General features: G+C 27.3%; 2 protein-coding genes and 2 long non-coding RNA genes across 4 annotated transcripts in view; all 4 read left to right on the forward strand.

Annotated features, from left to right (window-relative positions):
- Positions 1-3378: 3378 nt before the first annotated feature.
- LOC111413612 (uncharacterized) lies at positions 3379-4312 on the forward strand. The gene is made up of 3 exons (XR_011641638.1): positions 3379-3642; positions 3694-4155; positions 4212-4312. It is a non-coding gene; the product is annotated as an uncharacterized lncRNA (long non-coding RNA).
- Positions 4313-5193: 881 nt separating this feature from the next.
- On the forward strand, positions 5194-5622 carry LOC111413584 (uncharacterized). The gene is made up of 2 exons (XR_011641578.1): positions 5194-5435; positions 5489-5622. It is a non-coding gene; the product is annotated as an uncharacterized lncRNA (long non-coding RNA).
- A 5659-nt stretch (positions 5623-11281) lies between these two features.
- Positions 11282-22931, forward strand: LOC111413570 (glutamate receptor ionotropic, kainate 2-like). The gene is made up of 9 exons (XM_023044593.2): positions 11282-11620; positions 11680-12344; positions 12397-12678; positions 15726-15944; positions 16002-16567; positions 16629-16836; positions 17019-17244; positions 22363-22478; positions 22533-22931. The coding sequence occupies exons 1-9, from the start codon at positions 11551-11553 to the stop codon at positions 22872-22874; spliced, it is 2694 nt and encodes an 897-aa protein (XP_022900361.2). The 5' UTR covers positions 11282-11550; the 3' UTR covers positions 22875-22931.
- Positions 22932-22960: 29 nt separating this feature from the next.
- Positions 22961-25902, forward strand: part of LOC111413571 (serine proteinase stubble) — a 36207-nt gene continuing 33265 nt past the window's right edge. The window contains exons 1-2 of the mRNA XM_023044594.2: positions 22961-23627; positions 24689-24819. Of these exons, the coding sequence (XP_022900362.1) occupies positions 24792-24819 (28 nt within the window). The 5' untranslated portion in view covers positions 22961-23627; positions 24689-24791. The remainder of the gene's footprint in view (positions 23628-24688; positions 24820-25902) is intronic.

Genomic DNA, 25902 nt, shown 5'->3' on the forward strand with positions numbered 1-25902 from the left:
ACGATGTTGTGGCCGTCGTTTTCTTTTCAGCTGTCAGGAATTATGTTGTTTACAACGGTCTGAGAACGCGGCATCCCCTTCAATTTACGGACGCCGAAAAGCGTTCCGAAGACCTTAATACCATCGCGTTTTACGTGCCATTGTTCTTGAACGTTCGCTTCGGGGACCGGTCGCTTTAATGAGTGACCGAAAATACTGTCGTCGACCGCAACAAAAAAATTAAGAGGAATAAAAAAAAATAAACGTACGAAGAAACTCGAAATGATATTGGTTGTAATTCTTGGTAAGAATTTAATGTTGTTTCGAAGAAGTGAACAGTTATTTTTAATGATAACAGAAAATAAAACAAACATGTTTCATTTAATTATCTTTTTTTTATCGTTCTTGTAAATACATAATTTCTTATGAATTCATTATAAACAGAATAATTGATTACTTAGAAATTGATGATAAAATTAAGTTGATTTAAGGAAAACATTTCCTTGAATTATCTAATGAAATTTTTTGTGGTTATAAAAAAGCGTTTGAAGATCATTTATACTAAATATTGTATTTATTGTTTTATGTTTAGTTGTCACATAATATCTTTATTAATTAGTAATAACTTAACAAGCGACCACTTGTTATTTTGTGACGGGAACATCTAATCTGGATGAAGTTGCATTCATGCCAACTCTTTAAGATACGTTTCCACATGCATGGATTACTGGCACCAGTTTAGTTGCATGTGGAAATGGGAAAAATCCATTAGTGCCAGTAATCATAGCTTTTAGAACGAAATATTTAGCAAATTGTATTCTTAACAATATTGTTCTCTTGCACTTCTGCTATCAGACGTATAGATATTGAGAAAAATATGAAAATATGATAAATTTACGAATTTGTTATCTTTTCAAGTTGATGGTTATACTTGGAAATTTGAGCATATTACAAAAAAACTTTTAGAACGAAAGATTTGGCAAATTTTATTTTTAACAATATTGCTCTCTTACACTTTTTCTCTCAGATGTATAGATATTGAGAAAAATATGAAAATATGATAATTTATTGCTTTTTCAAGTTGATGGTTATACTTGGAAATTTGAGCGTATTACAAAAAAACTTTTAGAACGAAAGATTTGGCAAATTTTATTTTTAACAATATTGCTCTCTTGCACTTTTTCTCTCAGACGTATAGATATTGAGAAAAATATGAAAATATGATAATTCGACGAATTTATTGCTTTTTCAAGTTGATGGTTATACTTGGAAATTTGAGCATATTACAAAAAAACTTTTAGAAGGAAAGATTTGGCAAATTTTATTTTTAACAATATTGCTCTCTTGCACTTTTTCTCTCAGACATATAGATATTGAGAAAAATATGAAAATATGATAATTTGACGAATTTATTGCTTTTTCAAGTTGATGGTTATACTTGGAAATTTGAGCATATTACAAAAAAACTTTTAGAACGAAAGATTTGGCAAATTTTATTTTTAACAATATTGCTCTCTTGCACTTTTTCTCTCAGACGTATAGATATTGAGAAAAATATGAAAATATGATAATTTGACGAATTTATTGCTTTTTCAAGTTGATAGTTATACTTGGAAATTTGAGCGCATTACAAAAAAACTTTTAGAACGAAAGATTTGGCAAATTTTGTTTTTAACAATATTGCTCTCTTGCACTTTTTCTCTCAGACGTATAGATATTGAGAAAAATATGAAAATATGATAATTTGACGAATTTATTGCTTTTTCAAGTTGATGGTTATACTTGGAAATTTGAGCGTATTAAAAAAAAACTTTTAGAACGAAAGATTTGGCAAATTTTATTTTTAACAATATTGCTCTCTTGCACTTTTTCTCTCAGACGTATAGATATTGAGAAAAATATGAAAATATGATAATTTATTGCTTTTTCAAGTTGATGGTTATACTTGGAAATTGGAGCATATTACAAAAAAACTTTTAGAACGAAAGATTTGGCAAATTTTATTTTTAACAATATTGCTCTCTTGCACTTTTTCTCTCAGACGTATAAATATTGAGAAAAATATGATAATTTGACGAATTTATTGCTTTTTCAAGTTGATGGTTATACTTGGAAATTTGAGCATGTTATAAAAAAACTTTTAGAACGAAAGATTTGGCAAATTTTATTTTTAACAATATTGCTCTCTTGCACTTTTTCTCTCAGACGTATAAATATTGAGAAAAATATGAAAATATGATAATTTGACGAATTTATTGCTTTTTCAAGTTGATGGTTATACTTGGAAATTTGAGCATGTTACAAAAAAACTTTTAGAACGAAAAATTTGGCAAATTTTATTTTTAACAATATTGCTCTCTTGCACTTTTTCTCTCAGACGTATAAATATTGAGAAAAATATGAAAATATGATAATTTGACGAATTTATTGCTTTTTCAAGTTGATGGTTATACTTGGAAATTTGAGCATGTTACAAAAAAACTTTTAGAACGAAAGATTTGGCAAATTTTATTTTTAACAATATTGCTCTCTTGCACTTTTTCTCTCAGACGTATAGATATTGAGAAAAATATGAAAATATGATAATTTGACGAATTTATTGCTTTTTCAAGTTGATGGTTATACTTGGGAATTTGAGCATGTTACAAAAAAACTTTTAGAACGAAAGATTTGGCAAATTTTATTTTTAACAATATTGCTCTCTTGCACTTTTTCTCTCAGACGTATAGATATTGAGAAAAATATGATAATTTGACGAATTTATTGCTTTTTCAAGTTGATGGTTATACTTGGAAATTTGAGCGTATTACAAAAAAACTTTTAGAACGAAAGATTTGGCAAATTTTATTTTTAACAATATTGCTCTCTTGCACTTTTTCTCTCAGACGTATAGATATTGAGAAAAATATGAAAATATGACAATTTGACGAATTTATTGCTTTTTCAAGTTGATGGTTATACTTGGGAATTTGAGCATATTACAAAAAACTTTTAGCACAAAAGATTTAACAATATTGCTCTCTTATACTTTTGCTATCAGACGTATAGATGTTGAGAAAAATATGATAATTTTATGAATTTGTAGTATAAAGTATAAAAAATTCTTTTTGTTTAGCTTTCTTATTTATCTATGCTCTAATTTTTTATTTCTAGGTAAATTCCAACAACAAAAATGTTTCGTTTCAAAACGCATTGTAATTCATTCAATTTCTTTTCATATTCCAAACTCATAAGTTAAACGTTAAATGATTCGTAGAAACTCATTTAAAAAAAACCATCGTAAGCAAACATTTTTGTTTCGAAACAAGTTGCAAATAACAAAGCGATAATAATAAATTAAAGATTACCTCACCCGCAGACGAGTAATTTTTTATATAACTATTTTACCTATTTATAGTGTGCGCATCTTTATTTGATTTCACTCCCAGGTAAAATGTCAAAGGAACTAGTTCTTTTTTTCGTAGTTTTATGCACCATCGAAATTTCTTTGGGGGCTGTGAGTGTTGAAAATGCGCCGGTTAACGATCCGAAATTGAAAGCGCAGGGTTATACCTGTTATAATAAAGAAGTTGGGCCCATGAAATCCGGGGAAGCTAACAATAATTTTAGTCAGAAAAGTTGTATGAAAGTTAGTTGTAACAAAGGTGTCTTCCAATATGAAACGTAAGTTTTTATTTTTGAAATTTTATTAAATAATTTGTTAATTCTTTTTAGTTGTGGTGTTTATAAAGTTGAAGGGCAACCAACTCGGCCACAAGATCCAACAAAACCATACCCAGAATGTTGTAATTATCCTTTTTAATTTTTGAAGAAATTTCTAATCACTTTATTTTAATTTTGGTAGTTAGCAATGAAGTGGAAGCAGATAAAATATTTGTCAAATAAAAACTCAAATCACTATATAAACCACGCGTTTCTTTAACAGATTATACTCATTCCTAAAATGGCATCAAATAAGTTGGTTCTTTCCTTCCTTTTCCTTTGTGTTATTCAAATTTCTTTAGCTGCTGTAGCAATGGAGTTCGCACCGGTTAATGATCTAATATTAAAAGCCCAAGGTTATGTTTGTTTCAGCGAAGGGATTGGTTTAATGAAAGATGGTGAAGTTAATAATAATTATAGTCAAGAAGTTTGCGGATCAGTTGGATGTGGCAATGGACTTTTACATTATGAATCGTAAGTTTTAAATAAAGATTTATTTAAAATTTTATTTAATATGATATTTATTTTAGTTGTGGTGTAGTCATAGTCGAAGGTATACCAAAACAGGCAGAAGATCCAACAAAGCCATATCCACAATGTTGTAATTATTAATTCTGATGAATTAACGTTGTAATAAATTTGATCAAATATTTTTAAATTTTATTTACACCTAAAAATCATTATTTATCTTCGTTCGAAGACAAAAAAAATCTTATCGCACTATTGTTGTATTTAAACTTTTTTTAAATATTCCAACTTAAAACTGGTATAAAAATATTAGTGTTAATTTATTACCATTACCATAAACTAGTTTTTATACACGTTTGGAGGTATTTATACAAGCGCGTTTATTGTATTTACCATATTCAAAGTAATAATGATGCCGAAACTACTTCTTTTTTTCGTTCTTTTATGCGCTATCGAAATTTCGTTAGCCGCTACGGCTATAGAACATGCTCCCGCAGGCCGTAAGTTAGTAGCCAAAGGTTTTAGCTGTTTTAAAGTACAATTAGGTCCAATGAGAGATGGTCAAGTCTTTGATAACTATAGCCAAGAAATTTGCGGAAAAGTTACATGTAATACTGGATATTTAACGTATGAAACGTAAGTATTTTTTTAAATGTTATTATTTTATTTTATCCTACTTTTTTGTATCGTAGATGTTCTCCGTACATTGTCGAAGGGCAACCTATGAATCCAGAAGATCCAACAAAACCTTTCCCAGAATGTTGTAATTATCCATTCTAATTTATTGAAATTTATTGAATAAAGAATACTTATTGCAACAAAAAATGTGTTTTTGTTACTTTTGATTTCAAACTCTATAAATAAAAAAGAAAGAAATTTCTTATCTCTTTATTTTATTCTCTAAACTTTGGTATTTAATGTTAATATAGGTTTATGATAAGCTGTTAAGCGTAAACAGATAAAATATGTTTTAATTCGTCTGCAATAATAAATTAAAAACAATTTAATCGCTATATATACCACGCATATCTTTAGATTACATTTATTCTTAAAATGGGCTCAAAGAACTTGGTTCCTTTATTTCTTCTCCTTTGTGTGATTCAAATTTCTTTAGCTGCTGTAGCAATTGAATATGCAGCGGTTAATGATCCAATATTGAAAGCCCAAGGTTATACTTGTTACAATAAAAATATTGGTTTAATGAAAAATGGTGATGTGAATACAAATTATAGTCAGAAAACTTGTGGAAAAGTTAGTTGTGGAGGTGGAGTTTTAAATTATGAGTTGTAAGTTTTGTGCGAAGATTTGTGTTAAAATGTTATTAAATTTTTTATTTTAGTTGTGGTGCATATCAAGTCGAAGGTCAAACTAATCGGCCACAAGATCCAACAAAACCATTCCCAGAATGTTGTAATTATCCATTCTAATTTTATAGAAATTTAATGAATAAAGAATTTTTATTGTAATCAAAAATTTGTTGATTTAGCAAATTTTATTCTTAACAATATTGCCCTCTTGGACTTTTGCTATCAGATGTATAGATATTGAGAAAAATGTGAAAATATGATAATTTTACGAATTTGTTATTTTTTCAAGTTGATGCTTATATTTAGGAATTTGAGCACATTACAGAAAAACTTTTAGAACAAAAGATTTAGCAAATTTTATTCTTAACAATATTGCTCTCTTACACTTTTGCTCTTAGACGCATAGATATCCCGAAAAATATGAAAATAGGATAATTTTACGAATTTGTTATTTTTTCAAGTTGATGCTTATATTTAGGAATTTGAGCATATTACAAAAAAACTTTTAGAACAAAAGATTTAGCAAATTTTATTCTTAACAATATTGCTCTCTTACTTTTTTGCTCTCAGACGCATAGATATCGAGAAAAATATGAAAACATGATAATTTTACGAATTTGTAATTTTTTCAAGTTGATGCTTATATTTAGGAATTTGAGCATATTACAAAAAAACTGTTAGAACAAAAGATTTTGCAAATTTTATTCTTAACAATATTGCTCTCTTACTTTTTTGCTCTCAGACGCATAGATATCGAGAAAAATATGAAAATAGGATAATTTTACGAATTTGTTATTTTTTCAAGTTGGTGCTTATATTTAGGAATTTGAGCATATTACAGAAAAACTTTTAGAACAAAAGATTTAGCAAATTTTATTCTTAACAATATTGCCCTCTTACACTTTTGCTCTTAGACGCATAGATATCCCGAAAAATATGAAAATATGATAATTTTACGAATTTGTTATTTTTCAAGTTGATGCTTATATTTAGGAATTTGAGTATATTACAAAAAAACTGTTAGAACAAAAGATTTAGCAAATTTTATTCTTAACAATATTGCTCTCTTACACTTTTGCTCTTAGACGCATAGATATCCCGAAAAATATGAAAATAGGATAATTTTACGAATTTGTTATTTTTTCAAGTTGATGCTTATATTTAGGAATTTGAGCATATTACAAAAAAACTTTTAGAACAAAAGATTTAGCAAATTTTATTCTTAACAATATTGCTCTCTTACTTTTTTGCTCTCAGACGCATAGATATCGAGAAAAATATGAAAACATGATAATTTTACGAATTTGTAATTTTTTCAAGTTGATGCTTATATTTAGGAATTTGAGCATATTACAAAAAAACTTTTAGAACAAAAGATTTAGCAAATTTTATTCTTAACAATATTGCCCTCTTACACTTTTGCTCTTAGACGCATAGATATTGAAAAAAATGTGAAAATATGATAATTTTACGAATTTGTTATTTTTTCAAGTTGATGCTTATATTTAGGAATTTGAGCATATTACAAAAAAACTTTTAGAACAAAAGATTTAGCAAATTTTATTCTTAACAATATTGCTCTCTTACTTTTTTGCTCTTACACGCATAGATATCCCGAAAAATATGAAAATAGGATAATTTTACGAATTTGTTATTTTTTCAAGTTGATGCTTATATTTAGGAATTTGAGCATATTACAGAAAAACTTTTAGAACAAAAGATTTAGCAAATTTTATTCTTAACAATATTGCTCTCTTACTTTTTTGCTCTCAGACGCCTAGATATCGAGAAAAATATGAAAACATGATAATTTTACGAATTTGTTATTTTTTCAAGTTGATGTTTATATTTAGGAATTTGAGCATGCTACAAAAAAACTTTTAGTACAAAAGATGTAGCAAATTTTATTCTTATCAATATTGCTCTCTTGTACTTTTATTCTCAGACGCATAGATATCGAAAAAATATGAAAATGGTTGAGGAAATGAGATGGAGTTTCAATCTACTAATACAAAAAGAGTTTCAGGATACAAATGAAAAGTGTGTCAAATACAAACTTATAATTTGCTATAAGGCATATTAAGGACGCTCTTAATCTGTACCTTAATCTGCGTATGCGGGGGATCGACACTAAATTATTAACACAATTATAAAACCACATATAATATTGCCGATCGTGGATTATAGTTCGATGGTCAATACATCAAAGAGTACTTATTAAATTAAATGTCATTTATCATCTAGCCATAAAATGTATGATTGTGGCTTTTCCCACAAGTCTTATTAACAGTGGTGTACAGTTTTATTATAAAAAATTAATTAATCACCTACAATAAGTTTTTATATTCACCTACTAAGAATTTATTATCAAAAATTTTTTGTATTATTCACGTTTGTAACTATTTATAAAATCAGTTTTATTATTTTTTAAATCATTCGTTGTAAAAATGGCAAAGAAGTGGGTTCTTTTTTTCGTTTTCCTGTGCATTATTGAAATTTCTTTGTCCACCGAGTCTTACGAAAAAGCTAAAGCAGACGCTAAATTGCAAGCGAAAGGTTTTAGTTGTTTTAAAAAAGAATTCGGACCAATGAAGGATCGCCAAGTTAATAATAATTATAGTCCGAAAGTTTGTGGGCAAGTCACCTGTAATAAAGGAGTCTTAACTTACGTATCGTATGTATTTTAATAAAAAAATTATACTTAATTAATAATTATTTTTAGATGTTCTGCAAAAAAACGTAAATCAAATAAACCGCAAGATCCAAAAAAGGAATTCCCAAAATGTTGCAATTATTAAGCTTTAATTATTATTTACACAATATACGATTCACCGTTATCTTAATAAAAGTAATAATAAAATAATCGAAGCAGAAATTTCTTTTTGTTTTATTACTTTTGTTTAATTATATTCTTTTGAGAAAACAAAATCCAATTAAACCTCATTATTATTAATTAATTAGAAATTACTGCCATTCAAAGTGTATTTGGGTTGAGACTCAATTTATTTTCTCAATTATTAAAATATGGATAAACAAAAATTATTTATTGCCGAATTGGTTGTTCTGTAACGAAATTAGAGTACTAACTGATAAACCGCTATGCACAAACCGACGAAGAACGTACGGGACTTTCTCTTCACGAACAAACGTGAATTTACAATTTCTTGCAGGTGGATATGAAACGAAGTTATTCGATTCAAATTTTAATTTTAAATCCTTTTTATATTTAAATTTTATCTCTTACGAATCGATTAATTTAAATATGAATTATTATATAACGATGATATTAACAATTGTATGTATTGTAATAATATAACCAAGTCGTTATTGAATAATAATTATAAGAATTTGTTTTTATATTAATAAAATGTTGTTAATATGTTAGAATTCATTATGTATTGTTGACCATTTATGCTTTTTATTGTATTTAATCCATGTAAAGTTAATACGAAGTAATTTTGTAGAATTTTGACAGTAACCTCAAATTTCATTTTTTATTAATTTCTTATTGTAATTCATGTTTGCCCGGTTGAAACTATTGAAAACGATAATCTTAGCATTTCAAGAACAAAAACCATCCATCATATAGGAGTTTTGGTGAAGAATTGGACGAAAATCCGTAGATTAAATATTTGAAGCTGGACGTTGAAATCTAAAAGAAAAAGTTCCGAAATCAGCAAAACAAAGTTAAAACAATAAAACTACAACATTTCATGCATAAATATTGTTAAAATAGAAATTTCAATAATTTTTGATGAAATTTAATTGGTGACATTTGACATTTCGAAGTTGGCAATATCGGTGAAATTTAAATTATATGTCAAGCAATGTCAAGTTGAAGAATTTAATTAATCAGAAAACGTTATTTAAAACGTTCTTGCAATCAACAAACGAAACTGGTAGGTCTGAGTGTGATTTCGAACGTGAGCAGGAGCGCACGCTAATTTTTGTCCTAGATTATTTTAAAAACCAACCCAAGTTAAGTTACTTGTCAATCACCATTGTGACATAACCTCAAAAATAGAAAAATTATTTTAATAAGTTAAATAAGAAGTAATGAAGATTATTCGAATTAAAATTAATCACCTTTAATAATAAAAAAGAAAATTAACTGGTTCCTGATCCAGTATATTATTCCGAAGAATTTTCCAATCCAATCCTTACTTCCGATTCCTTTGAAGAGTTCAAGTTTGCTAAACCGAGAACTGCAGTAAACTACAAGATAAGTTAAGTTATAATTTTCAATTTCATTTTTTTAAATTTTATAAGATTGACATAGAAGATTGAGAATGAAGAATTGAGGATTCTTGTGTAAGGAGGGCCGTCGTAATAGTTACACAAATAGCCATTAAAGCGGTCAATTTCATTTTGCGGTCGGTAATCGAGCTCGAGAGCGGGAAAAACACGGCTTCCCGAGGCGCATCTGGCCATTGCCAGACCGATCGTAAATCAATTCGACGACGTGCGTCGTCGTCTACGTCGAGAAAGAAGAAAACGCCATAAGATAGAAACGCGGAAAAACGGAAATAAACGGCATCATAGGCCGCGCGCCTGTGTCCGGATTATTATCCAGTATGAAGGTCGCCGATGAGAAGAGAGTGCTGAAAAGAGGCAGTAATAAGCCTCCACTATGACGACGATCTCGGTCATTCAAACGCCCGAGTTTAACACATTCTGTGTTACGGAGAGTTTCGTTTAAATAATAATCTTTTCCGCGAGAGATAAAAGCCTTTCCCCATTTGCCAACAGCATCTCTTCTCGTTCATTTCTTTGCCTTGGACGTGCTGTGCTGTAACCGTGCTAATAACTCCGGGTGTTATGCATACGAAAGTGAGACGTTATTCAAATGAGCAGGGCCTGATTTACAGCCGGTTCTCGAACTCTAAAGGATCCGTTTATCCGTTTCGAGATCGTCGAAACTGATTGTTCGAACGTGACTGAACTACTATTACTATACGCTCTTGTTTTCTAATACATTTACAAACCTAATAAGAATTTCTTTAAGATAAATCTACTATCTATATAGATTACTAATTAACTTAAACAACTTTTACCATCGTCTTGTTTAATGTATACAACTATTCAAAGTCAAAGCTGGTGTCAAATCTTTTGCTTCAAGTAGATTGGAGAAATTATGCATAATCATTGTTACATTTGATGAAAAATTTTGACACTTAACATAATAAAAAAGTCATGTCTCTTGTATTTATGGTAATGAAGAAACGATTTTTATACCAAATTAAATCTTAAACTTTGTTCGTTTAAGCCATCTGTTATTATGTATAGGTTGATGTTAAAAAAAGTTGAGAAATATTTCTACAACAACCTAACACTGAATAACAACTAAAACTAGAAATTATAACACAGTTGTTATCAAATCAAAATAGAAGTCTTAAAATAATCCTCCTAGAAACTCTTTAATGATCACATTTTCCCGATGTTAATGTTTAAAATTTATTCAAACGCAATAATATAATCTAATTTACTATAATTTAACGCAATCATTGGTATCGTTAACTCGATAATGTCAACAAAATTCAAATCAGCTTTAATTATAACTATTTCTTGTATTAAAATCAATGTTAGAGTAGAAAGTGTACTTTTTTAACTATCTAAAGAGGTGCTTTAAGCAAAAACGTAATTTTTCCGTAGAAATTTCGAATCTACAACGACCTAAAAATACACATTTGCATTCGTCTCGGATGTGCTAAGGTTAAAATCGTTGTTTTAAGCTCGGTATCGCGCCATTCGACCCGATAATATTAAGTGCCCTTTTCCCGTTTTAGACTCTTGAGCGCTACGTGGACGTGTAAGTGCTTAACTGTATCGGTAATTAGTGTTAGATATGTTCGGAACGACACGAACCGGTCTAAACATTTAAAGATATTTTCTAGTTGTATAAACAAAGTAGTTGTATTTTAAGATTTTTAATAAATATTAATTTGGTATTATGAAATTATATGAGAAAGAGATGAAATTATAACCCTATCTTTTTAACGAGAGTCGTTTCTTAAAATAACCGCGAGTTTTTGGTACGATTCCAAATTTTCTGGGGACACGGTGTTCAAGTCTCCAACGATTCAAAAAAGAAATTATGTTGTTCTTAGTATTCTTTTATACTATATTACATAGTTTAAATGTTTCTTTTGCGCAATACAACATTGGTAAGTACTTTTGAAGAGCTCAAAATAAAAAAAATTAAATAAAATTAATTACATAAAAGGTTTAATCGATGAGGTTGACTATGATGTACGCTCAGCTTTCGACATCGCCTCACAATCAAAACTTTTAATACCCCATAAAGAGGCTTTATTTTCAACGGATCCTTACAGAGCTTTGCAAATAGCGTGTTCTTTATTAGACTCAAAAGTAATCGGAATTTTGGTGACATCAAATCGAGAAAACACCGACCCAGTTCAATCAATATGCGATTTAAAAGAGATTCCAATGTTGGAGGTTCGTTGGAATGATCGGCTATCAAGAGGTGGGACATCAATTAATATTTATCCACACCCCCCAAGTTTAAGCAAAGCTTACGTGGATATAATTAAATTTTGGAAATGGGATGAGTTCACAATTCTTTACGAAGATAACGAAGGATTAAGTAGAATGAGCGAAATTTTAAAAATGGGGCACATTTACAACATAATGGTTAAACAATTAATCGCCGAAGAAGGCTCTAATTACCGAGCTTCGTTAAAGGAAGTTTGGAAATCCGATCACATTAATTTCGTTTTGGATTGTCGTATTGATAATTTAGAAACGATTTTAGAGCAAGCGCAACAAATTGGGTTGATTACGAAAACATACAGCTTTATTATAACAAATTTAGATTTTCATACGATCGATTTGGAACCTTTTAAATACAGCGAGGCTAAAATAACCGGAGTAAAACTTAAATTTATAATTTAATAATCAAATTAATAATCGTTATTTTAAGGTGAGAATGTTAAACCCCGAATCGGAAAAATTAATCAGATTCGCCGAAGATGTAGCTGAGAAAAAACACGAAACGTACAGATCGAATCAACAAGAAGCAGAAAATGTTTTAGCCGTTGATAAACTCCGTCTTGAAACGGCTTTAGTTGCTGATGCGGTCACGTTTTTTGGGTCCGCAGCTTTAGAAATTGATAATTCAACGACTTTTTATCAACCGAACGCGTTTTGTAGCAACTCTTATACTTGGAAAATGGGAATGACCATCTATAATTACATGAAAACGGTTCTTATAACTCAGATTATATTAACCCTTTGTGTCCCGACGGTAGTTTAAAGTATCGGTAATTTTAAACACTCATTTTAAACTGTAGTTAGCTATTCGGCGCATTTAGAGCTGTCTGTACTTTCTACTATACAAGTGTATACAAGAAATAATCTGTATAAAAAACGTTGCAATCCGCACTGTAGGATTTTTAGGTACACTTTAAACTTATTCATCCAGATGTGAGGTTAGAAGTTTAGTGAAAAGTGGTGCTGTTGAATTTTGTTGTTCAAGAAGGTATTTCTTTGATAAATGGTTATTAGGTGTGATTATTACAGATCATTTTAAAAAGAAAACATTGAGCTTAAATTTAAAATAAGTCTCATTCCTTAATTTCAATAAACATGGTTTCTAAGAATTTTTAAATTAGCATCTTTTTTGACTCTATTAAATGTAAGTGTTGTTTCAACATTTTTTTTCTTAATATTTTCCCAATCCAACCCAACAATTATTATACATCATTTTAAAGAGAAAGCTTTGAGCTTTAATTTAAAATAAGTTTCATTCCTTAATTTCAATAAATACGGCTTCCAGGAATTTTTAAATTAGCATCTTTTTTGACACTTTTAGGTTATACGAAAATGTAAGTTTTATTTCAACATTTTTTTTCTCTATGTTTTTCCAATCCAACCCAACAATTATTATACATCATTTTAAAGAGAAAGCTTTGAGCTTTAATTTAAAATAAGTTTCATTCCTTAATTTCAATAAATACGGCTTACAGGAATTTTTAAATTAGCATCTTTTTTGACACTTTTAGGTTATACGAAAATGTAAGTTTTATTTCAACATTTTTTTTCTTTATATTTTTCCAATCCAACCCAACAATTATTATACATCATTTTAAAGAGAAAGCTTTGAGTTTTAATTTAAAATAAGTTTCATTCCTTAATTTCAATAAATACGGCTTCCAGGAATTTTTAAATTAGCATCTTTTTTGACACTTTTAGGTTATACGAAAATGTAAGTTTTATTTCAACATTTTTTTTCTCTATATTTTTCCAATCCAACCCAACAATTATTATACATCATTTTAAAGAGAAAGCTTTGAGCTTTAATTTAAAATAAGTTTAATTCCTTAATTTCAATAAATACGGCTTCCAGGAATTTTTAAATTAGCATCTTTTTTGACACTTTTAGGTTATACGAAAATGTAAGTTTTATTTCAACATTTTTTTTCTCTATGTTTTTCCAATCCAACCCAACAATTATTATACATCATTTTAAAGAGAAAGCTTTGAGCTTTAATTTAAAATAAGTTTCATTCCTTAATTTCAATAAATACGGCTTACAGGAATTTTTAAATTAGCATCTTTTTTGACACTTTTAGGTTATACGAAAATGTAAGTTTTATTTCAACATTTTTTTTCTTTATATTTTTCCAATCCAACCCAACAATTATTATACATCATTTTAAAGAGAAAGCTTTGAGTTTTAATTTAAAATAAGTTTCATTCCTTAATTTCAATAAATACGGCTTCCAGGAATTTTTAAATTAGCATCTTTTTTGACACTTTTAGGTTATACGAAAATGTAAGTTTTATTTCAACATTTTTTTTCTCTATATTTTTCCAATCCAACCCAACAATTATTATACATCATTTTAAAGAGAAAGCTTTGAGCTTTAATTTAAAATAAGTTTCATTCCTTAATTTCAATAAATACGGCTTCCAGGAATTTTTAAATTAGCATCTTTTTTGACACTTTTAGGTTATACGAAAATGTAAGTTTTATTTCAACATTTTTTTTCTCTATATTTTTCCAATCCAACCCAACAATTATTATACATCATTTTAAAGAGAAAGCTTTGAGCTTTAATTTAAAATAAGTTTCATTCCTTAATTTCAATAAATACGGCTTACAGGAATTTTTAAATTAGCATATTTTTAACATTTTTAGGTTATTCGAAAATGTAAGTTTTGTTTCAAAATTTATTTTTTTTTTTCCAATCCAACCCAACAATTATTATACATCATTTTAAAGAGAAAGCTTTGAGCTTTAATTTAAAATAAGTTTCATTCCTTAATTTCAATAAATACGGCTTCCAGGAATTTTTAAATTAGCATCTTTTTTGACACTTTTAGGTTATACGAAAATGTAAGTTTTATTTCAACATTTTTTTTCTTTATATTTTTCCAATCCAACCCAACAATTATTATACATCATTTTAAAGAGAAAGCTTTGAGCTTTAATTTAAAATAAGTTTCATTCCTTAATTTCAATAAATACGGCTTCCAGGAATTTTTAAATTAGCATCTTTTTTGACACTTTTAGGTTATACGAAAATGTAAGTTTTATTTCAACATTTTTTTTCTTTATGTTTTTCCAATCCAACCCAACAATTATTATACATCATTTTAAAGAGAAAGCTTTGAGCTTTAATATAGAATAAGTCTCATTCCTTAATTTCAATAAATACGGCTTCCAGGAATTTTTAAATTAGCATCTTTTTTGGCACTCTTAGGTTATACGAAAATGTAAGTTTTGTATCAACATGTTTTTTGTCAATATTTTTCCAATCCAACCCAACAATTATTACACATCATTTTAAAAAGAAAGCTTTGAGCTTTAATTTAGAATAAGTCTCATTCCTTAATTTCAATAAATACGGCTTCCAGGAATTTTTAAATTAGCATCTTTTTTGACACTTTTAGGTTATACGAAAATGTTAGTTTTAACTCAATACTCTTTTTCTCAATATTTTTCTAATTCAACCCATCGATTGTTATACATCGCTTTAAACAGAAAGCTTTAAGCTTCAATTTAAAATAAGTTTTATTTCTTAATTTCAATAAACACGCTTTCCTAGAATTTTTGAATTTTCATCTTTTTTGACACTTAGACTATGCGAAAATAGGGGGATTGCATATTTTGCTAAAATTTTATTCCAAAGGCCTTTACTGAGTGTATTTTGATAGCGTTTTAATTCTGTCACAAAGTTTCAAAATGTTTGACTTCTTGGGACACAAAGGGTTAAATTATAAAATAATATTCATTTTTGATTACAGCTAACAGTCGACGGTTTAACAGGAACTATAAAATTAGATAATGAAGGTTTTAGAAGCGATTTTAACTTGGATTTAATCGAACTCGCCGAAGAAGGCGTTTTTACAGTTGCCACATGGAATATGACAGATGGAATCCAAAAGAAATTATCACCAATTGACAAGGTTATCAATGGGGAGTATTCTTTGCAAAATCGAAGTTTTATTGTTATCACAACTTTGGTAATGATTTATTTAATTGGTTAATTTTTTTAAAATTTTTTTGCGTTATAAATTTAGACTTATCCTTATGGAATGTTAAAAGAATCACAAGAAAGTTTGAAAGGAAATGATCGTTTTGAAGGATTCGCCATCGATTTAATTCGCGAACTTGGGAAATTAGAGGGTTTTAATTACACCTTTATCATTCGCGAAGATAAAGCTAACGGGGTTAAAGACGAGCATGGAAAATGGTCTGGAATGATCGGGGATCTCATCACGGAAAAAGCAGATTTAGCAATCACCGATTTAACAATAACATCGGAACGAGAAGAAGCCGTCGATTTTACTTCGCCTTTTATGAATTTAGGAATCAGCATTCTTTACAGAAAACCATCGAAAGCACCCCCCAATTTCTTTTCATTCGCGGCACCCTTTGCGATTGAAGTTTGGTTAACTTTAGCAGGGGCTTATTTTATCGTTTCGATTTCTTTATTTGTTATGGGCCGATTATGTCCAAGCGAATGGACGAATCCTTATCCATGTATTGATAGCCCCGAATTTTTAATTAATCAATTTAGTTTAAGAAATTCATTTTGGTTTGCTATCGGGAGTTTACTTCAACAAGGAACAGAAATTGCTCCAATGTAATCTTAATAATAATAATAATAATTAAAAATTAATTAAAGAAAATATTTAATTCTTTAGAGCTTACGCAACTAGAATGGTAGCTGGAATTTGGTGGTTCTTCACCTTAATCATGGTATCATCTTACACCGCTAATTTAGCTGCGTTTTTAGCAACAGAAAATCCCGATATTCCATTCAACAACGTTTACGAACTTAATGAAAGAGCCGCTCGTTTAGGAATTAAATTTGGCGCAAAAAAAAATGGAGCCACATTAAATTTTTTTAGGGTAAATTATAGACCTGTCTTTTCCTCACACTTATCCCATTAATTTGAATGAAGGGATTATCTCAATCTCGTTAAAAACTTTATTTACTTACATAAATAAAGGTTGAAATAAGCTTACCATAATCTTTTAATTACGTTTCGTCATCGGATTTATAAGAATTAAATTTAAAAACTTGCCTTTAGGATGCAACGAGCAAAGAATTCCAACAAATTTATCACTACATGCACAGTAATGAAGATGATGTAATGATGAAGGAAAATAGCGATGGTGTTGATAGAGCTGAAAGAGAATTGTACGCTTTTTTTATGGAATCGAGCTCGATTGAATACGAAGTTCAAAGAAGGTGCAACTTAACTCAAATTGGTGGATTATTAGATGAAAAAGGATATGGAATAGCAATGAGAAAAAGTAAGATTTTTTTTAAACAATTATATCTCTTTAAATCTATGTATGATAATTAGGGCACGGAATTTTGGTAACAAAATGATACGATTTCCCCCCTCCACTCGTTTTCAGCAGAAAATGTCCTACAAAAGTTGTTCTAAATTAAATTCTAGAACGATTTTCTCAATAAAAAATATATATATATAAAATATTTTTTGAGCTTATATTCTTAATTATTGATCAAATCAAAAATTTTTATTAACAATATTTGTTTAGAATTACTTCAGGAACAGTATTTGTTAATACAATTTTTTGCTAACTTGAAATTTTAATTTCCCTCTGAATAGTATGCTATCAAAATTAATTATCTCAATAATTATTATTTTTATCAAAAAATGTTTTAAATAAAATTTGTTTCAATTTCGATTTTGAATCAATTATCTTAATAACAAAATTTTACATCTCTATTAATTAAGCGTCTAAGTGTAATTATGTTTAAAAATGGAAAAATTAATATTTTGAGGTTATCTCCTTAATTATTGATCAAATAAAAAATTTTTATTAACAATATTTGTTTAGAATTACTTTAGGAACAGTGTTTGTTAATACAATTTTTTGCTAACTTGAAATTTTAATTTCCCTCTGAATAGTATGCTATCAAAATTAATTATCTCAATAATTATTGTTTTTATCAAAAAATGTTTTAAATAAAATTTGTTTCAATTTCGATTTTGAATCAATTATCTTAATAACAAAATTTTACATCTCTATTAATTAAGCGTCTAAGTGTAATTATGTATAAAAATGGAAAAATTAATATTTTGAGGTTATCTCCTTAATTATTGATCAAATAAAAAATTTTTATTAACAATATTTGTTTAGAATTACTTTAGGAACAGTGTTTGTTAATACAATTTTTTGCTAACTTGAAATTTTAATTTCCCTCTGAATAGTATGCTATCAAAATTAATTATCTCAATAATTATTGTTTTTATCAAAAAATGTTTTAAATAAAATTTGTTTCAATTTCGATTTTGAATCAATTATCTTAATAACAAAATTTTACATCTCTATTAATTAAGCGTCTAAGTGTAATTATGTATAAAAATGGAAAAATTAATATTTTGAGGTTATCTCCTTAATTATTGATCAAATCAAAAAATTTTGTTAACAATATTTGTTAAGAATTGCATCAGGAACAGTGTTTGTTAAAACATTTTTTTTCTAACTTGAAATTTTCATTTCTCTCTGAACAGTGTAGTACAAAAATTAATATTTTTGAGGTTATATCCTTATTGTTGATTTAATCAAAAAATGTTGTTAACAAAATTTGTTTAGAACTACTTCAGGAACAGTGTTTGTTAATAACATTTTTTGCTAACTTGAAATTTTAATTTCCCTCTGAATAGTATGCTATCAAAATTAATTATCTCAATAATTATTGTTTTTATCAAAAAATGTTTTAAATAAAATTTGTTTCAATTTCGATTTTGAATCAATTATCTTAATAACAAAATTTTACATCTCTATTAATTAAGCGTCTAAGTGTAATTATGTATAAAAATGGAAAAATTAATATTTTGAGGTTATCTCCTTAATTATTGATCAAATCAAAAATTTTTATTAACAATATTTGTTTAGAATTACTTCAGGAACAGTGTTTGTTAATACAATTTTTTGCTAACTTGAAATTTTAATTTCCCTCTGAATAGTATGCTATCAAAATTAATTATCTCAATAATTATTGTTTTTATCAAAAAATGTTTTAAATAAAATTTGTTTCAATTTCGATTTTGAATCAATTATCTTAATAAAAGATTTTTGCATCTCTATTAATTAAGCGTCTAAGTGTAATTATGTATAAAAATGGAAAAATTAATATTTTGAGGTTATCTCCTTAATTATTGATCAAATCAAAAATTTTTATTAACAATATTTGTTTAGAATTACTTCAGGAACAGTGTTTGTTAATACAATTTTTTGCTAACTTGAAATTTTAATTTCCCTCTGAATAGTATGCCATCAAAATTAATTATCTCAATAATTATTGTTTTTATCAAAAAATGTTTTAAATAAAATTTGTTTCAATTTCGATTTTGAATCAATTATCTTAAAAAAAAAATTTACTTCTCTATTAATTAAGCGTCTAAGTGTAATTATGTATAAAAATGGAAAAATTAATATTTTGAGGTTATCTCCTTAATTATTGATCAAATCAAAAATTTTTATTAACAATATTTGTTTAGAATTACTTCAGGAACAGTGTTTGTTAATACAATTTTTTGTTAACTTGAAATTTTAATTTCCCTCTGAATAGTATGCCATCAAAATTAATTATCTCAATAATTATTGTTTTTATCAAAAAATGTTTTAAATAAAATTTGTTTCAATTTCGATTTTGAATCAATTATCTTAATAAAAAAATTTTACTTCTCTATTAATTAAGCGTCTAAGTGTAATTATGTATAAAAATGGAAAAATTAATATTTTGAGGTTATCTCCTTAATTATTGATCAAATCAAAAATTTTTATTAACAATATTTGTTTAGAATTACTTCAGGAACAGTGTTTGTTAATACAATTTTTTGTTAACTTGAAATTTTAATTTCCCTCTGAATAGTATGCTATCAAAATTAATTATATCAATAATTATTGTTTTTATCAAAAAATGTTTTAAATAAAATTTGTTTCAATTTCGATTTTGAATCAATTATCTTAATAAAAAAATTTAACATCTCTATTAATTAAGCGTCTAAGTGTAATTATGTATAAAAATGGAAAAATTAATATTTTGAGGTTATCTCCTTAATTATTGATCAAATCAAAAAATGTTGTTAACAATATTTGTTTAGAATTACTTCAGGAACAGTGTTTGTTAATACAATTTTTTGCTAACTTGAAATTTTAATTTCCCTCTGAATAGTATGCTATCAAAATTAATTATTTCAATAATTATTGTTTTTATCAAAAAATGTTTTAAATAAAATTTGTTTCAATTTCGATTTTGAATCAATTATCTTAATAACAAAATTTTACATCTCTATTAATTAAGCGTCTAAGTGTAATTATGTATAAAAATGGAAAAATTAATATTTTGAGGTTATCTCTTTAATTACTGATCAAATCAAAAATTTTTATTAACAATATTTGTTTAGAATTACTTCAGGAACAGTGTTTGTTAATAAAATTTTTTGGTAACTTGAAATTTTAATTTCCCTCTGAATAGTATGCTATCAAAATTAATTATCTCAATAATTATTGTTTTTATCAAAAAATGTTTTAAATAAAATTTGTTTCAATTTCGATTTTGAATCAATTATCTTAATAAAAAATTTTTACATCTCTATTAATTAAGCGTCTAAGTGTAATTATGTATAAAAATGGAAAAATTAATATTTTGAGGTTATCTCTTTAATTACTGATCAAATCAAAAATTTTTATTAACAATATTTGTTTAGAATTACTTCAGGAACAGTGTTTGTTAATAAAATTTTTTGCTAACTTGAAATTTTAATTTCCCTCTGAATAGTATGCTATCAAAATTAATTATCTCAATAATTATTGTTTTTATCAAAAAAATGTTTTAAATAAAATTTGTTTCAATTTCGATTTTGAATCAATTATCTTAATAACAAAATTTTACATCTCTATTAATTAAGCGTCTAAGTGTAATTATGTATAAAAATGGAGAAATTAATATTTGGAGGTTATCTCCTTAATTATTGATTAAATCAAAAAATTTTGTTAACAATATTTGTTAAGAATTGCATCAGGAACAGTGTTTGTTAAAACATTTTTTTTCTAACTTGAAATTTTCATTTCTCTCTGAACAGTGTAGTACAAAAATTAATATTTTTGAGGTTATATCCTTAATTATTGATTTAATCAAAAAATGTTGTTAACAAAATTTGTTTAGAATTACTTCAGGAACAGTGTTTGTTAATACAATTTTTTGCTAACTTGAAATTTTAATTTCCCTCTGAATAGTATGCTATCAAAATTAATTATCTCAATAATTATTGTTTTTATCAAAAAATGTTTTAAATAAAATTTGTTTCAATTTCGATTTTTAATCAATTATCTTAATAACAAAATTTTACATCTCTATTAATTAAGCGTCTAAGTGTAATTATTTATAAAAATGGAAAAATTAATATTTTGAGGTTATCTCCTTAATTATTGATCAAATCAAAAATTTTTATTAACAATATTTGTTTAGAGTTACTTCAGGAACAATGTTTGTTAATACAATTTTTTGCTAACTTGAAATTTTAATTTCCCTCTGAATAGTATGCTATCAAAATGAATTATCTCATTAATTATTGTTTTTATCAAAAAATGTTTTAAATAAAATTTGTTTCAATTTCGATTTTGAATCAATTATCTTATTAATAAAATTTTACATCTCTATTAATTAAGCGTCTAAGTGTAATTATGTATAAAAATGGAAAAATTAATATTTTGAGGTTATCTCCTTAATTATTGATTAAATCAAAAAATTTTGTTAACAATATTTGTTAAGAATTGCATCAGGAACAGTGTTTGTTAATACAATTTTTTGCTAACTTGAAATTTTAATTTCCCTCTGAATAGTATGCCATCAAAATTAATTATCTCAATAATTATTGTTTTTATCAAAAAATGTTTTAAATAAAATTTGTTTCAATTTCGATATTTAATCAATTATCTCTATTAATTAAACATCTAAGTGTAATTAATAATTACATCATTGATAATATATGATTGAGATTTTTTTAAGTGAGGTTATATTTTAATGAAAAACTGACACTTGACATAATAAAATAGTCATATCTTCCGTATTTATGGTAATGAAGAAACGATTTTGATACTAAATTAAAGCTTAAACTCTGTTCTTTTAAGCCATCTATTATTATGTATAGGTTGATGTTAAAAAAAGTTGAGAAATTTTTCTTTTAAAAGAGGTCACATTTAGATGCAAGTTTTTGACATATCAAATTTAAAAAAATCATATCTAAGTTATTTATAGAAATCAAGAAACGCTTTTTATAGCAACATAAAGCTTAAAGCACGTTCTTTTTAACCATATATTATAAAGTATAGTTTGATTATACAAATATTGAAAAAAAGTTTATTTAAGTGATGTTATATTAAAAATTTTAGATTCTATATATCGACATGCATTAAGCACAGCTGTTCTTAAATTACAAGAAACGGGAAAGATTCAAGATTTAAAAAGGAAATGGTGGGAGGAAAGAAGAGGTGGTGGGCAGTGTATGGTAATTTAAAATATTTGTAATTTAATCTTGTAATAACTTTTCTTACTATTTAAGGGTGATGGTGATCGTGAAGATGCAAAACCACTAAATTTAAAAAACGTTGGTGGTGTCTTTTGGGTAACAGTCGGCGGAACGTTAGCTGCGGTCGTTTTAGTTTTCTTGGAAATGATATTGCACGTGATGAAAGTTTCGATACAACACAAAGTTTCGTTCGTTCAACTCTTAAAAGAAGAAATGAAATTTTACATGCAATTTAAAGGCTTGGTAAAACCAGTGACCACGAGGAAAGGGTCGAAATCGCCGGAAGAGAGCGAAAAAACCAACGAACACGAGAGAATCGAACAACCAACGTACGGGTTCTTACCTGCTATTACGAAAGGTAGCCCGATCGATTAAACATGAATCATTTAGAAAAATGTTTGTGGTTAAATAAATGCTAATTGGTTTTACAAATTGTTGTTTATTTTGGAACATAAATGGAAAAATTAATGCTAATTCTAAATTTAAATTGGTTGAAATTGTAAAATGTGAAATTTTGGATATAAATTTCTGCTAGATTTTGACTTGGATGAGAAAATGACTCAGTTACACATCTACTTAGTTGACAATGGATGATATGAGTTCTATCCAATAATTGATGAACAGAATGCTAAACATGTTAAGATCTTTGGTAATAATAAGACTGAAAGAATAAGAATGTTATAAACATATTTTCGATTTTGTCGTTTCTAATTAAATTTTTCTTGGTGGTTTTGGTTTGAAGAAAGCGAATCACTGCAATCGTCTTCACCACGAACGGTTCTTTAAGGGTGCTTAAAGGAGAGAGTTTACCAGTGACCCACTTGTCTCGTGAAGATGTATGCCATCCTCGGCCTCGTGGCCAGTCGGTAGCAGCGTGCTGTGGCGCTCACCTGTCTGCAGTTCGTCAGCAGCCAGCACCGGTGGTTTTCTTCCTGGTGCACGACACGAGATTGAGAACTCTGTGTGTCCAAGCAAGTGCCGTTCTTCTTCCTCTTCTTCTTTCTCGTTTACGTTTAATAAAGCGCGCGCGCGAGTGATTTCCTCAAAGTTTTTTTATTCTTTAACGAAGAGTTTAGGAAGATCACAGGATTTCAATCCAATTTTATGAATAAACTAAAATTGTTATAGGTTTGTTATTTATTTATTAATTAATTAATTTATTTTTTATATTAATAATAATTTATATTAATTTTGTTGTTAAAAATCGTTTATTGAAATGAGATTCAATTTAAGATGGATTTATGTAATTGGAAAAGAAAAAAGGAAGAGAAAAAAATAATCGGAGGCATCAATTCATCATCCATCAGTGGATCAGTGAAGTTCTTGGCATGTTTGCTACAATATTATAGTTTGATTTTCCGGTTTAACGCTCTAACGAGTGTGTAATTAAAAAGTAGGTTAGGTTCTATTTCTTCGTTTTGAAAAAAAAGGCACGCTATCGAATTGCAAACTCGTTTCCTTTAAAATGTAATGTGTTAAATTTACAACCTTTTTTTAAGTTTTTCTTGTCATCAAACGTCAATTTGCATTAATTCATTTCTTAGCTTTCAGGAATCAGATCACGATAACGAGAAAATTATTTAGATTGGGTTTAAATGTGTATGTTTTTTAAGGATTTTATTTATATCGATTAATTAATTAAGATAAAGTTTTTTCAATAAAAATTTCTTACAAACTTGGAATGTAAATAAGATCTTTTATTATTATTTTTTGGTCTCGTCCGTGTAATTGCGCATTTCCCATAACAAAACTACACGTTCTGCATAACAGGACAACCCATTAATGAACCTCAGCCTTATTTAGCTAATTATATACTTTACGTAATATTCCTCTTCGATACCAAGAAGCTTTAGTATTGTTGCAGTTTTCATAAACTATCGACTTCCTTTTATTAAGATTTAGAAATAAAATGATTTTAATAGAAGAAGAAAGCGAAGAAGAGGAAATACACCCAAATTTAATAGGAGAAACTCGTTGGGTTTTAAAACAACTAATAATTAAAAGTTTCTCATGCGTTTTAATGTATCAAAAGTTTCTGGGCTAATTGCTGGGTTCAACTTCAATTAAGATTAGGTTTTTTTCTTCTTCCCGCATTGGTTAGTTTTTTATTTAATTAATAAGCTGTCCTAAATTTTAATTGAAACTTTTACTTTGTAATAAATACTTTAATAGCGTCTTTCTATTTCTAGATAATCCACAAAACTAAGAATAATGGACATTGGATGAACAAGAAAATCCGAAATAATAATTAAAGTGTTTCTTAATTAAAGTGTAACAGTTTATCATTCTGATATGAATTCGAGGATAAAACGACTAATCGGTGAGTAATTTACTAAATAAAATAAACTTTTCACTTTAATAAATTGGGATTAAATAGAAAGTGAAAATAGTCGTTTATAAGTTTTTCTAAGGTTACAGCACGCGACTCTTCATCGTTTTGGTCATTGTTTCAACTTAAAAACTGTAAACAATTTCGTCAGAAACGCGATGTCGTAAAGTTTAGAACCGGTATTGTTTTACAATTCTTTTCGCTTCGGCACGAGTTGTCCCATTGTTGTCATCGTTGTCCAAAGAAATTGAGACGTTTGTAAAGAACTTGAACTGGGCTAATAACCGCTAACGTTCGAATTTTCAAAATGTGTAATTTTCGTTTCCTGCTTGGTTAAGACATTTTTATACGTGTGTGCTTATTATTAAAAAACAAGACCTTTGTTTTGACCTACAATTGAGGTTTAGAAATGGTTAAGAAAAATAATAACGGAGATTGAAAGAAAAACCATTATTCTTCTTTTTCTGTAAGATTTTTATCTTTGGTTAACCACTAGAAAATTTATTTCATCTTTTTGAGATTGATAATTTAAGGCCTCCGCAGGAAAAGGAATATGGTGTTAAAAATGAAAATTTTTCAGAGAATAATGTGGCATAGTTTCCACTCAATATATTTAACGAGTAACGTTCCATTCTATTTACTTCTGATATCTACTCTTTGTACAAGCAAAAAACATTAACCGTCTGGTTTCGATAAAACGTAATTAACGCCTTGTTTTCTCCTTTTTCCTTTAATCTATAAAGAAAAATACTGGATCCACACGATCTTTTTTCTTCCACAAACCAATAACTTCTTTAGAAAAATTGTTGTTAAAATTGAAACAACGAATTATATGTTTTCTTAAAGAGGAAAGTTTAAGCTTTACTTTGATACAAAAATTATTTCTGAATTTTCAAAAATAAGACCTCCACGATTTTTTGAAATTACATCACATAAAATCACATCATTACATTATTAAATCGGGTTTTATCTCAAAAATTAAAAGCTGTGGGTGAAAATAATATTAATAAAAATTGTTCATAATACATCCACAAAGATATTATTTATTAACAATATCTTTCTAGCTTGTTCGCA

The sequence above is a fragment of the Onthophagus taurus genome, chromosome 10 (assembly GCF_036711975.1).
Source record: "Onthophagus taurus isolate NC chromosome 10, IU_Otau_3.0, whole genome shotgun sequence".
Taxonomy (NCBI): domain Eukaryota; kingdom Metazoa; phylum Arthropoda; class Insecta; order Coleoptera; family Scarabaeidae; genus Onthophagus; species Onthophagus taurus.